The sequence below is a fragment of the Coloeus monedula genome (assembly GCF_965178545.1).
Source record: "Coloeus monedula genome assembly, chromosome: 8".
Lineage (NCBI taxonomy): Eukaryota > Metazoa > Chordata > Aves > Passeriformes > Corvidae > Coloeus > Coloeus monedula.
The window spans coordinates 24,392,736-24,406,690 of NC_138788.1; the positions used below are offsets into that span (position 1 = coordinate 24,392,736).

Genomic DNA, 13,955 nt, shown 5'->3' on the forward strand with positions numbered 1-13,955 from the left:
TTATATTTGCTGTCTTTATGGAAGCACAGATACAGGACAGATTTTTCATCAATAGAGTTCTCTTCATGTTTTTTTCACATCTATTTAAAACATCCTTTTAAAGAACTTTCAGCTTTCATTCTTTTTTCCGTCAGTGTTTTTGCTCACACTTCTGTTGATGCCCTGACTCAGCTTTAGCAGCTTAGCTCTTTTACACCATCATATTACTTCACTTTTTTCTGTGTCAAGGATTGGAATCATCCTCTGCTCACGCCCGATGCCATGGGGCTGTCTGGGCAACCAGAGGCTGTTTGGGGCAATGGTTGTGGTCTCACCACAGAGAGATATCATCAGAGATATCCCCACCAAGCAGGCTCTGCATTAGACACGTTTGGGACACCAAGCCATTCCAGTGGCCCTGGAGAAGCATCCCTGTTCTGCCCCCGTTCAGCTCACTGGTGTGTTACCAATGTCTGGAGTAAGAGTTTTCACCCCAGCCAGATCCTGCTCCTGGCAGCGAGTTTAGCCTTTCGCTCAGATTAATTATTCCCTGCCCTAGTTTCATCGCCTCCCCCTCATGGTCGGCAGTGGCTCCTCCCCTCCTGGCCTCCACATACTTCAAATATTTGCAGCTGGTTTGTTTTGTCCTGAGTCACTGCTCGCCTGTGCTGAGCTGTGGGCCCGGGGCCGGGCTTGCCTCGCGGCTGGGTGCAGCTCCTCCGGAGATTCCTGGGGTTGTCGCCGGCGCTGATGGGCGGCACGTCCCTCTCCAGGTTGCGCTAGCGCCCGCCGGGCTGCGCCGAGCCTGCGGGATGCTGCCAGGTGAGCCCTGAGCAGGAGCATTTGGGGGGCGATGCAGACCTTTGGGCGAGCCCTGCAGCGTGGTGCACATGCTTCCCATTGGATCTGGTCTTTGTGGGCCAACTCTGCTCCCAGAGCCGGGCAGGGAAAACCTGCATGTGTGCTCCCGGTAGGAGGGTGGGTAATAACAACTCAAAGGTTTCGTTAATTGGAAGAAAGCTGATGACGGTGGCATTTCTCAGACGAGCAGGATGAGCCGTGTGATTGCGACAGCAAATCGCAGCCTCCCCGGGAAGGGCAGAGGTGGGAGTGTGCTCCATCTTCACACCTCGTTGCCAGGGCTGGGTTACGAGCTGGTGTTGGATCTCTCGTGGGTCAGCAGGGGTACTAGCAAAGCTCAAAAGCAGGTGCTCCTGGGAGGCAGTCTCAGACCATCAAACCAAGAAGAAACAGAACAAAATCTGAGTCTCTGAAAATTGTGATTGAGAACATTGTTTATGGAAATGTATTTCTGAATGCCTATTGGGCAACTGTGTCATGGGTAAAGATGAATTTGTCACTGGATTGGAATTTGGTGGCTTCATGAGAAATACGAGTCATATTCCTGCAGGCCGACAAAGCCCATTCAAGCTGTGGTGCATGTCTTAGCACCTTCAAAGTTGATGGGCGTGATTAATCAAATTGAAAGGTAACATTTAAATTGAAAATCTGTGAAGTAAAATGGAGATCTGTTTCAAAAATACTTACTGGATGACCAAAACCCACAGTTGTGAAATTAGTGGGTTTAGTTAACTGCTTAATAAGCCTCATTTAGGGAAAGCTGCTATTAGACATACAAGAATGTGTGACAAACAGGAAAAAATAAATTGATGACAATTAACAGAGATAGTATGAAATACAAAAAGTGAGAGTTTTTAAATGCATCAGAAACAAACACTAATACATATTGGTTAGATATAAGAGCCAAATATTAAAAATAAATTCTGTATTTGAATATTTTGAGCTGCAAGTGTTTGGAAAGAAGTAGGACACCTTTTGAGTTCATTGCTGAAGGAGGATGCTGGACTAGTCATAAACAAGAAGAATCCTAAGAGACTTGACTGCAATGTAGCCTTGTTTTTGAAGGAATCTTGAAATTTCCAGGAAGAGCAAGAAGGCTGGAGGAGAATTTATTTGTATGAGTTTTCAAAATCATGCAAGTACTAGTACAGTGTAAGTGGGTAGAACTGGTTCCCAGCATTGTGCCAGGTCAACCAAGCTGAGCTGATGACTACTGTGGGCTTAAAATCTGTGCAGGGAAGGTTTTAATTTCTCTTCCATAGGCAGGGATTTGAGACTTGCCGAAGAAGGGTGTCATGGAGCTGGCAATCTCACAAGTGTGGGTTGAATCCTTGCCACCACAGGGTACTTTCTGTAAGGCCCTAACCTAGATTTACTTGCCTGGGGTTTGCTTGGTGGAGCATGGGGAGCTGCTGCACTTGCCAGCAGCACTGGGCATCCCCAGCTTTGTTTTGGGGAGCTGGAGCCAAACACATGGTGTGACTGCAATTTAGCTATGGCTAAGGCTGGGAGCACAGCAGGGTTGTTTGGTGGTGCAGTAAACTCCTGAGGTGTCCTGTACAAAACTTAATGTGGTGGCATTTTGCCTGGGGCTAAATATAAAATCCTGCTCTTTGACCAAAGCAAATGTAATCTTTTCCATTTGTCTTCCCAAATGCTGCTGCATGGGTCATTTCTGGCTGTGATTTTGGCTTGTCTTCATTTTTGAGATTCTTCCCAGCCCACCCCATGCAGTAGTATCATCTCACCCGCCCACCCCCTCTGGGTTTCACACACCTGTTTGCATTGCAAATTAACACCTTCCTGTTTCTTCCCAGTTGCCTTCCCACTTGAGCTTGCTCTCCTGCAAAACAAATGTCATGCCTTCTTTAAAATAACTCATTTGTTATTACTTCATTAACTCTGAGCCACAAAGACCTGCTGACTGTATTATCTTGGTGTTTAGTTGTCCCTCCTGTACATTTTTCTGCTCGTATCCTGTTCAGGCTCCAAGTGCTTCGTCGAGGGATATCCCTGTGGGTGTTTGTGGAGGACCTTGCACAGCAGGGCCCAGTCTGCTGCTGTGACTTTGCAGATGCTGTGGAAATGCAAAGAGCAAAACCAGTTAAACCCAGCATCTGCTCCCAGGCCCTCCTTGCTGCGTTAGAGTTGATAAAGTTGATCATCAGGGACTGCTGGAAAGCCAAGACAGGCTCTGATGGGGTTTGTCTTAAGGATAGTTGCCAGTAGGAATCAGTGAGGCCTTCTCTTCCCAATGATTGCCTACTAAATGTAGTGCTGGTTGTGTCACTGAGTCCTCCTCCATGGAGCTGGTCGTTTTGCCTCTCCCCAGGCTAGATTTCAAGGCAGGGCAGCAGAGATGCCAGCTTAGAGAGATGAGTATCTTCCTTCCCACATTGAGGGCATTTGAATGTTTCAGCTGGGTTTCCCATCTGTCGGGCTTGCAGTGGGAATGATTTTGAAGTTGTTCTTTCTGCGGAGAGGCACAGTGGTTCATCCTCAGCCCAGGTGGCTGTAAGAACTTGCTGTTTGGTGCTGATGCTCCTGGTTTCTGCCCCAGCTGCTCTGCAGTGGGAAGGGCCAAAAGGGCTGGCATGGTTTCAGATAATCATGGGCTGAATCAGTGTCTCAGCTTGGGTGTCTTCTTTCTCGGGTTGTTTCAGTGTGAAGACCCCGGCCTGGGGGAGCAGTGGGCAGGATGCTTAGGCTGAGGCAGCAATTTTCCCATGCCATGTTTCATGCTGCCGTGCTGGGTACTGCCATCACCCCACAGGGCACAGCTGGGGGCTGCCTGCAGCCTGCCCAGCACCTGGGCAGAAGCAGCTGGGAGCGTGGGGGTTTCTTGGGGCCGTGCACAGTCGGTGCTGTGGTACCAGGATAAGTCCCAAGCCCTGCTGGGTGTCCCTGGGTTTAATCGACGCTGAGCCTCTGTTGCCTGAGGCTGGCACCGGAGAGGTCAGGGAGGTGGAGGTCTGGAAGTGCCTGTTCTGCAAAAACATTCCCAGAAATGTCTGAGCTGGGACATGTCTGCAAATCTAAAAAAATTTCCGCTGATGGAGGGCAGCTGGGGCTCCGTAGCAGACGGCGCATTTGTGGAATCAGCCATTGACATGAAATGGGGTACCCGAGGCAGGCTGGGCGCTGCAAGGGGCTCCGTGCTGCCCTGAAATGGGGGAGACCCGAGTGTTCCTGGCCTCAGAGGGGTGACCAGGGGGCGCTCGGGGAGGGGCGGTGGGAACACTGCGGCCGTCGTTTCGGCCCGAGGGCACAGCCTTTGAACGCAGGCAGGTGGGGCAGAGCGCGGCGGGGCCCAGGAATCTGCGGGGGGATAAAATGTCTCAATGGGAGCGGGAGGGGGCTGGGCCGGCCCGGGGCCGCAGGTGGGACTGAAAACCAGGAGGAGAGCGGCCGCGGGAGTCTGGACGGGGCCGAGGAGGGCGGCCCGCAGCCCCGGGCCCTGCGGGCGGGGCGGCCCTGCCCGGCCCCGCTGGCCGGGATCCAGCTCCAGGCTTTGCCGGCGGCAGCACCATTGCGGTGCCCGGGGCCCTCCGCGGCCATTGAGATGGAAATGCCCCGCGGCTGCAGAACGGAGACCCCGTTCCCAGCCTGAGGGAGGGGTGGCCGCCATTGCCCGGCGGGGCAGCGGGGGCTCCCCTCCGTGTCCGCAGCCTCCCGGAGCCGCGGAGTTGGAGAGCGGCGTGGGAGAGGACGCAGGCCCCGGCCGGTATAGGGGCAGACCGTGTGGAGCAGGTTTGTTGCCCGGCGCACCGGTGCCGGGGCTTCGCAGCGTTCCTGGTGCTGCGAGGGTGGGCTGTAGGAGCAGCCGGGTCTGCCTGCAGCCCTGGGGATGGCCGCTCTGGAAAGGCCCTTGGTCTCTCAGTAGTGCTGTTCCTCAGTCTCATGGGTTACATGTGTCGCAGTTCAGGTGCTATTTGTCTCCTGTCCTTGCAGCTTTGCTGGAGCATGATGATCTCGTTTATCTGTCTTGCAGAGATGACTCTCCTGTCCTCCCAGACACCATCCCTGGAGCCATCCTCGGCCGCCACTGAGAGCGCAGAGCAAAGGATGCTGGAGAAGAGGGCCAAAGTTATTGAGGAACTGCTTCAGACAGAGCGGGACTATATCAGAGACCTGGAGATGTGTGTGGAGAGGATCATGGTGCCCCTGCAGCAGGCACAGGTAGGAGATGGGAAGAGAGGGAAAGCTGCGGTGCAGCACTGGTGAATTGGGGTGAGGATACTGAGTCAGTTTAGTTCTCTAAGGCGACAAAGCAGCACGGGAACCCATAAAGGAAATTTAAGCTATTCTGAGGGGAGGAGGGTGGTTCCCACAGCTCCATGCACTTGTTGCAATAGCCCATCTGCTGTGAGATGCTGAGCTCTCATCCTTGCTGGGAGCAAGAGACCTGGCAGCAAGTATCACAGACTGATTTTCTGGGGCAGGAAAAGTTTATCTTCATTTGGTTTATTAGTTAAATTCATGGACAGGAGAAATAAGATATGGAGTCTTGGCATGGGACAAATTTAGTGGGGAGAGAAAGAGAAAACCAGGTGAGCAGAGGCAGAATTGCTGGGAAAGAGAAGGACACATAAGGAGTGAGAGTTTCAGTGCACTGGGGGACAAGGAAATGCATACAGGAGTCACTGCGATGAAAGGAGGGCGCACCAGGTGCCTGCTGTGAAGCTGAGGACTGATGCAGGAGGGCAATGTGGGGGGGAGGGGGGCTGTTGGATCTGACTGGGACATGTCATGATCCAGGACATCTCTTTTCCCATTTACTAGATGCAGAACATAGACTTTGAGAGCCTTTTTGGAAACATCCACATGGTAATTAACTTCTCCAAGCAGCTGCTGTCCACCTTGGAGGCTTCAGATGCCATTGGTATGAATTCTGCTGTTACCTTTTCTCAGAAGGCTGGGATGGGCGTTGCTAGTGGCAGGACATAACAGTTTAAATGGTGGGAGAGGATCACTGGGACTGGGCTTTCTCTCTGCTGGTCCCCATTGCTACTCATCAGTCCAACAGCGAAGCCAAGGAGATCTGTGTTGCCCTAGGGGTCACCATGCTGAGACACAGTGCCTGTGGCCATCTGTGGCCCTTTGCCCCAAAGTGCTGCCAGCTTGAGTTGTTCAGGCCTTGGGCTGCCTGTGCCTTTGCTCTGTGGCCCCAGTGTCCAATGTCTCCACTACTCCCCCTGGGAGACCTGGATTGATTGAGCTCCCCGTGCTGATGGGTGATGAGGAGGGGTCCTGCATGCTGTAGTAGCACTGTCTTCTTGAGCTGTGTGTGCGGAACAGGGACACTGGATGTCTTATCATGAGACACACCAGTGTTTTTGGAGGCAGCTGGGGACCAGGAGACACTGAAGTCCTGCTTTGCTGCTGTCTGCAGGGCCAGTGTTCCTGACACAGCGTGCAGAGCTGGAGAGTGTCTACAGGGTGTATTGCCAGAACCATGATGAGGCCATTGCACTGCTGGAAACCTATGAGAAGGATGAGAAGATGCAGAAACTACTTCTGGACCTGCTGGATAGCCTCAGGTTTGAGTCTCTGGCTGTGGTAGCCACCAGGCTGGGATAGGGGGATCAGTTTCCAACATCCCTGCCCCTCTGTCAGCAGTGTTTGGACAGTTCAGGTGGTTACTGGAGAGGGTCTGACTGTGGCACTGCATAATTCACCAGGCTCTGGGTTCAAATGGCCCCCTGCCCCAATGCACAGGTTCTGGGAAACCTATAGACCCCCCTTAAAATCTGCAGAGAAGCCACCAATGTATAGAGAAGGTGGCATGTCCTGGCCTGAGGGCTCCTGTTCCCCAAACCCTGACCCACCATGGCTGGTGAGAAAGGAGCTGCTTTGCCTGGCTCAGTGAGTGCCAGGGCTCCAGCTTGTGGAGGGAAATGTCCCGGCAGCCAGCAGTGCCGACAGCTGCTGTGGAAGAATGGGGCTGCCCACTGCCCTGGCAGCCTCACTGGCAGGGCACAGACACTGGCTGTGGGATTGCACACCTGCCACCCTATTAACCCTTGCTTTTCTTTGCTTTTTGGCACTCTGTGGGCCAGCAGGAGCCTGTACAGTGAGTGGTAAGTGCATCCTTCCTCTTAGTCCCTGCTTGTCTGTCCGTGTTGGTCTGGCCATTCCCTTGTAACTAACCTCCTGCCACAGGCTGGGTGCATGCTGGGGGGCCCTAACACTGCTTTGTGGAGGCACAGCTGGGAGGAGAGGGGTGTCTGTGGCATGACTGCAGCAGTGGCAGTGGGTAGGCTGCACAGGTAGGCAGCACAAGTGATGAGGCGAGGGGAGATCTTGGGCAGGAAACAGGATTTGGGAGCCCTCAGCCCCAAGGAGCCAGGAAACCCTTGCAGTGACTGTAGTCTTGGAGTCAGTCTGTCCTGCACTGGGGGACAGATGTGGGCAGTTGTGTGGTGGAACAGCATCTGAAACAAGTGGCTCTTTGGCATGTGTGAGGCTGTGCCTATGTGGGATTTCATGGTGGGTCTGGTAATGGAGAGGATCCTGGCTGGGAAGGATCACCTGGTGCAAGTGAGGACCAGAAACCTGGGGTTGAACTGAGAGCACCAGGAGTTCAGGAGTGCAATGAGTTTGGGCATAAGGGCAGCATGACTTAGAGAGTACAGTGGATTTAGAGGCATTGTAGTTCTGGGTCTGGTTGGCACTAGTTTGAGGCGGCAGAGTTTGTGTGGCAGAGCTGGACTGACACCTGATACATCTCCTTTGTCCTGACTTTCCAGGGGTTGCACAAACTACATTAACCTGGGCTCCTTCCTCATCAAGCCCGTGCAGAGGGTGATGCGGTACCCACTGCTGCTGATGGAGCTGCTGAGTGCCACCCCCGAGGCTCACCCTGATAGGGCACCACTCACAGCTGCTGTCCTCGCAGTCAAAGAAATCAACGTCAACATCAACGAGTACAAGCGCCGGAAGGACCTGGGTGAGGAGCTGGGCAGAGACAGACAGGACTGGGTGTTCTGTGGTTGGTGTCTGCTGGCCACTGAGCCTTAGCTGGCAGCCATGGTCACGGAGGAAATCTCACTGCTCAGGGAAGTTTGGCCTCATCACCTTTGTAACTGCCCTTCAAGTAGCTGCTAGTTGTGAGCAGATCCCCCTCTGCCTCCTCATGTCCAGCCTGCCTGGCTCCCACAGCTCTCCTTGTGGGTTAGGAGCTATGACTCTCCCACATCTCTTGTGGCCTTCAGGCACCAAAACTAGATGCAGTACCCAAGTGTAGCCTCCCTGGGACTGAACAGAGGGAGAAAATTACTCCCTTTGGTACCTGCTGGCCACCCTCCCTGTTTTCCCTTGGAAGCCCCTGGTTCATGCAGATCTTAGCCTTTAGTCCTGCCTCATAGCCCCACTGAAGCTGAGGTGACAGAGGCTGCCTGTAATGATTGCTTGCATTTGCTAAAGAAGCAATATAGAAGCATACCTTGCGTATGTCCAGTGATTGTTGTACGCCATCTCCTATGTCATCTTATGCTGGCATTATGCATAATCCTGTGGAAGAGCTTGAATGGTTTGTCTGCAAACTAGGGCATCTCAAGAACCAAATAGGTGGCACAGTGCTGGATGGGATGGGAGGTTATGATACAATATTTTACAAGGGCATGTAGTGATAGGACTGGATAAACTGAGAGAAAGTAGATTTAGATTAGATACAAGGAAAAAATTCTGTACACTGAGGGTGGTGAGGCACTGGATCAGGCTGCCTGTAGAAGTTGTGGATGAAAGTGTCCAAGACAAGGTTGGATGGGGCTTTGAGCAACTTGGTCTAGTAGATGTCCCTGCCCATGGCAGAGGGGTTAGAACTGGATGATTTTTAGGTCACTTCCAACCCAAGCCATTCTCTAATGATGTGTGGGATTCTTCAGGCTGCAGAGGCTTGGGGAAGAGGAGAACTAACAAGTTGATTGTTGATGAGGCAGTGTAAGACATGTGTATTTGTGCTTACAAGGGTTTTGATTTCTGTATCAATCTATTTAGTGCTAAAGTACAGAAAAGGGGATGAGGATAGCCTCATGGAGAAGATCTCCAAGCTCAACTTCCACTCTATCATCAAGAAATCCAACCGTGTGAGCAGCCACCTCAAGCATCTCACAGGCTTTGCACCCCAGGTACTGTGCATCAGGTGCACTTACACCCTGCAGTGCCTCTCCAGAGGTACCTGCTGTCCCCCCACACCCCTTCCCCCGTGCAGCTCTCACCCAGGCCAGGGAGGCAGCGTGAGCGTAGGGTCTGAACCACCCATCTCTGCTGTCCAGCTTGTGGGCAGGAGGGCCCCACATCTTGCACTCTGGGAGGTGCTGAGTCCTGCATCACCTCCCTTGAAACACTTTCTCTCACAGCTAAAGGATGAAGCCTTTGAAGAGACAGAGAAAAACTTCCGGATGCAGGAGCGTCTGATCAAGTCCTTCATCCGGGACCTTTCCCTCTACCTGCAGCATGTCCGGGTGAGTCTGGGTGTGATGCCCAGCCCGTGGGGCTTAGCATGCCCCTCCTATCTGCATGGTGTGTCCCTGCAGTGCCTCTGGCCACGGCTCCTGCTTCAGCCCTGCAGAGTGGTCTGGGCTGCCCTGGGAGCCCCTTCTGGGCAGCAAGGATGGCTCATCCGACTATGTCTCTCTCCCTGGTGCAGGAATCAGCTTGTATGAAGGCACTGGCAGCAGGGAGCATGTGGGACCTGTGCACAGAGAAGGGAAGTGGGGACTTGGACCAGTTCCAGAAAGTGAATCGTCTCATCAGCGACCAGCTCTTCTCCAGCTTTGTGAGTGAGGCTGTGCTCTCGTGTGCTGGGGATGCCCCTTGGGGCCCATGCTGGGCATCTGCTGCAGATGGGCAGGCCCTGGGAGGCTGCAGGGAGGGTAACCTGGGAGAGCTGTGAGCATTCCTCCTTAGCTCTGCCCTCCTGAGAGCTTTGATGCCTGGGAGTTTATGAATGTGCCTGTTAGATACACATTTTTTCAGCCGTACCTGAAATGCTACAGCTCTTTATGTGAGTGGTTCAGGTACTTCCCATAGAGTTATCCATGCTGGCACAGTTATGTAAGATTGTAGAATAATTGCTGTTGGAAGGGACCTCTGGAGCTCCAGTGGGTGCCATCAGGAGACAGTGACTATACTGTCCTGGGGAGGTTGTGTGCTGGAGAGTGAGCTGCTGGCATTCACAGTGGGAAAGAGCACCTTGTCTCACCTTCTCACTGCACCTCTGCCCCTCAGAAAGAGCGGACGGAGCGGCTGGTGAGCTCGCCCCTGAGCCAGCTGCTGAGCATGTTTGCGGGGCCCCACAAGCTGGTGCAGAAACGCTTCGACAAACTCCTCGACTTCCACAACTGCACCGAGCGAGCGGAGAAGCTGAAGGACAAGCGAACGCTGGAGGAGCTGCAGTCAGCCCGCAACAACTACGAGGCCCTCAATGCGCAGCTGCTGGACGAGCTGCCCAAGTTCCTGCGCTTCGCCAAGGAGCTGTTTGCCAGCTGCGTGCGGGGCTATGCCGAGGCACACTGCGACTTCGTGCGCCTGGCCCTGGAGGAGCTCAGACCCCTGCTGTCGGTGGGTTCCCACAGTGCAGGCAGCGCCCTGGGCTCAGAGCAGCACTGATCCCTGCAGGGTTTATCCCTGAGCATCACTGGGACCTGTCACATCATGAAGGAAGCTGCTACTGCGGTTTCAGGCCACAAGTGACTTGTGGAGGGCTCCTGTGGGATGCTCGGGTCAGGCATTGCAGGGTTATGATGCAATTGTGTGTAGAAGGCTCTTGGAGCAGTGGCAGAAGAGCATTGTCCTGGGAGAATCTCGGGTCATGCGTTTGAGGACCACTTACAGCTGAGTCCAGACAGGACTGCAGACCTGGGTCTTACACAAATCACAGGCAGGACTCAGACCCCTGCCGTGGTCTGCTCTGTAGTTCTTGGCTGCTTCTCCCAGCAGCTGTCACCTAACCAGGATCCCCAACTTTGCTCTGGTTCCAGTTGCTGAAGGTGTCTGGCAGGGAGGGGAACCTGATTGCCGTCTTCCAGGATGAGCACAGTCGAGTCCTCCAGCAGCTCCAGGCCTTCACCTTCTTCCCAGAGTCCCAGGCGGCTCCCAAGAAGACTTTTGAAAGGAAGAGCATGGAACGGCAGTCTGCCCGGCGGCAGCCCCTTGTTGGCCTGGTGAGTGCCCTCTGCCCGGTGTCAGGGCTTGCAGAGCCCAGGACAGCCACTCACACCTGCCTTGTTCCTCTGCAGCCGACCTACCTCCTGCAGTCAGATGACATCCGAGCCACCCTCCTGGCCCGCTATCCCCCAGAGAGCCTCTTCCAGGCTGACCGCAATTTCAATGCTGCCCAAGACCTGGATGTTTCCCTGTTGGAAGGAGACATTGTGGGCGTCATCAAGAAGAAGGACCCCATGGGCAGCCAGAATCGCTGGCTCATAGACAATGGGGGTAGGTGGCTGTTCCCTGCCCTTGGTGCCTGCTGTGAGTCCCCTCCTCTGGTCTCCCTGTGCCCCAGTCTGAGCTCCCTTCCTCTCCCTCTCTGCAGTGACGAAGGGCTTTGTGTACAGCTCCTTTCTGAAGCCCTACAACCCCCGCCGCAGCCAGTCAGACATCTCCGTGGGCAGCCACTCTTCCAACGAGTCGGAGCACGGCAGCTGCTCTCCCCAAAGCAACGCCACCCTGACCTTCAGCCCCAGTGGGGCGGCTGTCACCTTCACTCAGAAACCCCTCCAGGACTCTGCCTCACCAGCAGATGTGTACCAGTCCCCACAGCCCCCACTGGAGGTGGACTCCCCCTCTCTGGCCCAGCTTGGCTCTGGTGACAGGACAGCCCCACTGTCTGGGACAGTGACGTCTCAGCGCCGCTACAGCCGCCTTGAGCCGGGCTGCAGCCCCAGCTCTCGCAACAGGCACCCCACCAAAGCACATCTCAGGCCCACACCCTCGATGGAGGACAGAGACTCTGGGCTGGAGAACAGCGAGTCAGAGGGCAACCAGGTGAGTCTTCAGCCACCCTTATGGGGCTGGGGATGCCAAGGGCTAACTGCTTAGTTTGGCTGGGGACTGAATCATCCTCCTCCCTGGCAGTGACAGGAAAGATGTAGGAGGTGGAGTATGAGACAGAACTAGGCTGCAAATGGGAGTGGGCAGAGGCCAGGATGGGGCCAGGGCTGTCACTGGGAAGAAGGACAAAAGCCCACACATCCTATGCAGTGTCAGAATGAGGCTGTGTGGTGTGACTATCCAACTGATGCTCTCCCCTTGTCTGGCAGGTCTACTACGCTCTCTACACCTTCAAAGGCCGAAACACCAACGAGCTGAGTGTGTCAGCTAACCAGAGACTGAGGATCCTGCAGTTTGAGGACATCACAGGCAATCAGGAGTGGTGGCTGGCCGAGGCCCATGGGAAGCAGGGCTATGTGCCTTCAAGTTACATCCGGAAGACAGAGTACACGTGAGACAGCAGCCAGAGCCTGCACCCCATGCCTTGTTCCTGCTGGGACTGCTAGGGGCCTGGGGGAGGCTGGCCAGCCCTGCAGCCCCCGCTGCTCACCCTGAGGCTGTGCCTCTTACAGCTGTGCAGTGCTCCTGGGCCCCAAGACACTGTCTGCCATTACCCCTTCAGGGGAGGGAAGAAGGGTGGGCTGGCCGGGTAGGCAGGAGCAGGCAGCTTCTGTGAGGGCAGGGGTGAGTTCACCCCTGAGGTGTGTTTGACATCCTGTGTCCAGCCAGGAGCAGGGGAGCTAAGCTTAGGGCTGGGGCCTGCCCAGGAGGGTAAGGCTTGACTAAGGCTGAGGAGCTGCTGTGGATTTAAATTGTGGAAGGCTATTGCTGAGTTTTTGGAGGTTGTCTTTAGTCAAGTAATACTAAAAGCAGCTCAGACCCTGTGAATGTGCTCCCTGTGCAGCAGGAGCCTAGTCTCGCCTGTCTCTGCAGGACTGGGGGTGGGACATTTACACATTGCCTGGGGAAGCAGCTCTGAGGGTTGCTGGGAGTAGTTGAGCTCCAGGCCTGGGATGGGTATGGCCTCTGAAACCCTCACAACAAAGCCCACAGCAGGTGCCTTCTCCCAGGGGCTTGGCCTTTCCAAGATCTGCTGGTGCCAGCAGCCATCAGGTTCTCATCTTTCAGATGAGCCAGAAGCCCAGAACACCATACCGTTGTCAGCAAGGCAAGGTATTAGTTGTGCCCAGGACCCATCTATGCACTGGCATGCCCCACCTGGCTGCTCTGGGCTGGGGCAGGGCAGAAGCTATCCTTCAGCCTGTTTTTTGGGGTGTCTGACCAGAATTGCCTCACCTGTGCTTTCCTGCACAGCATGGGAGAGGGTGCTGACATTCTGGAATGGCAGGACCATCCCTGGGAAGGGTATGTGGTGCCTTTTGCTGGGTTGGTGTGTGATACTGCTGCTGCCATGTCCTGAAGGGAAGAAGTTCCCTTCATGGGGTAATGTTTGTATCCCCTGTACTGCTGCTCTGTAAATAAAGATTTACCCTTGTGTATAGAAGGTGCCTTTGCAAGTATTGGGAGAGCTGGGAGGAGTGTCTGGCAAGTGCGGGGAGCAAAGACCACAGACTGCATCCAGAACCTACAGGGCCAGGAAAAACATTTCCCTTTCGGTGGGGTCCTGCATTCTGCTGCCTTGGTGTTTGTGCCAGCTGCAGCTCAGGCACGAGGAAACCCTCAGAGGAACCTTCTTTATTAAGATGAAGTGGTTGCACTGCCCTCTTCCCCCAGCTGGGCAAAGCCCCTCAGCTGGGGCTGCAGGGCAGTAGGGGCTGGTGGGGGTGAGTGTTTGCCCTGCTCTAAGTGGGCACCTGCTCTCTGCATGCCAACAGCTGAGGTCAGGCCCAAGAACAAGTCAAGGGTTTGTCAACATTAACCACCATACTTTGTGTGTGCCTGGCTGTAGCACAGACGTGTGCTGGTTGCTCTCCAGCTTGTCTCCACCACAATCAGGTTTGCAGTCTGGAGCCACAGCCCAAAATCTGCCCCACAAGTGGTTGTGATAGCCTCAGGGAGGGCTCATTTGTTTGCACTACAATCAAAGGGAGCAGTAGCCGCAGGCAGGCAGCCCTGGTTTTGCTAGAGAATAGTGTTCTTGGCTGAGCTGTGCCACTGAA

At 54.4% G+C, this 13,955-nt stretch overlaps 1 protein-coding gene across 2 annotated transcripts in view; it reads left to right on the plus strand.

Annotated features, from left to right (window-relative positions):
* Positions 1–13,339, plus strand: part of DNMBP (dynamin binding protein) — a 33,991-nt gene extending 20,652 nt beyond the window's left edge. For both annotated transcript variants that reach the window (XM_082286655.1, XM_082286654.1), the window contains 13 exons: positions 4,832–5,019; positions 5,623–5,722; positions 6,233–6,380; positions 6,903–6,920; positions 7,590–7,789; positions 8,839–8,969; positions 9,201–9,305; positions 9,491–9,619; positions 10,072–10,404; positions 10,824–11,006; positions 11,082–11,280; positions 11,378–11,829; positions 12,105–13,339. In XM_082286655.1, coding sequence (XP_082142781.1) covers positions 4,832–5,019; positions 5,623–5,722; positions 6,233–6,380; positions 6,903–6,920; positions 7,590–7,789; positions 8,839–8,969; positions 9,201–9,305; positions 9,491–9,619; positions 10,072–10,404; positions 10,824–11,006; positions 11,082–11,280; positions 11,378–11,829; positions 12,105–12,290 — 2,372 coding nt within the window. In that variant the 3' untranslated portion in view covers positions 12,291–13,339. The remainder of the gene's footprint in view (positions 1–4,831; positions 5,020–5,622; positions 5,723–6,232; positions 6,381–6,902; positions 6,921–7,589; positions 7,790–8,838; positions 8,970–9,200; positions 9,306–9,490; positions 9,620–10,071; positions 10,405–10,823; positions 11,007–11,081; positions 11,281–11,377; positions 11,830–12,104) is intronic.
* Positions 13,340–13,955: the final 616 nt, after the last annotated feature.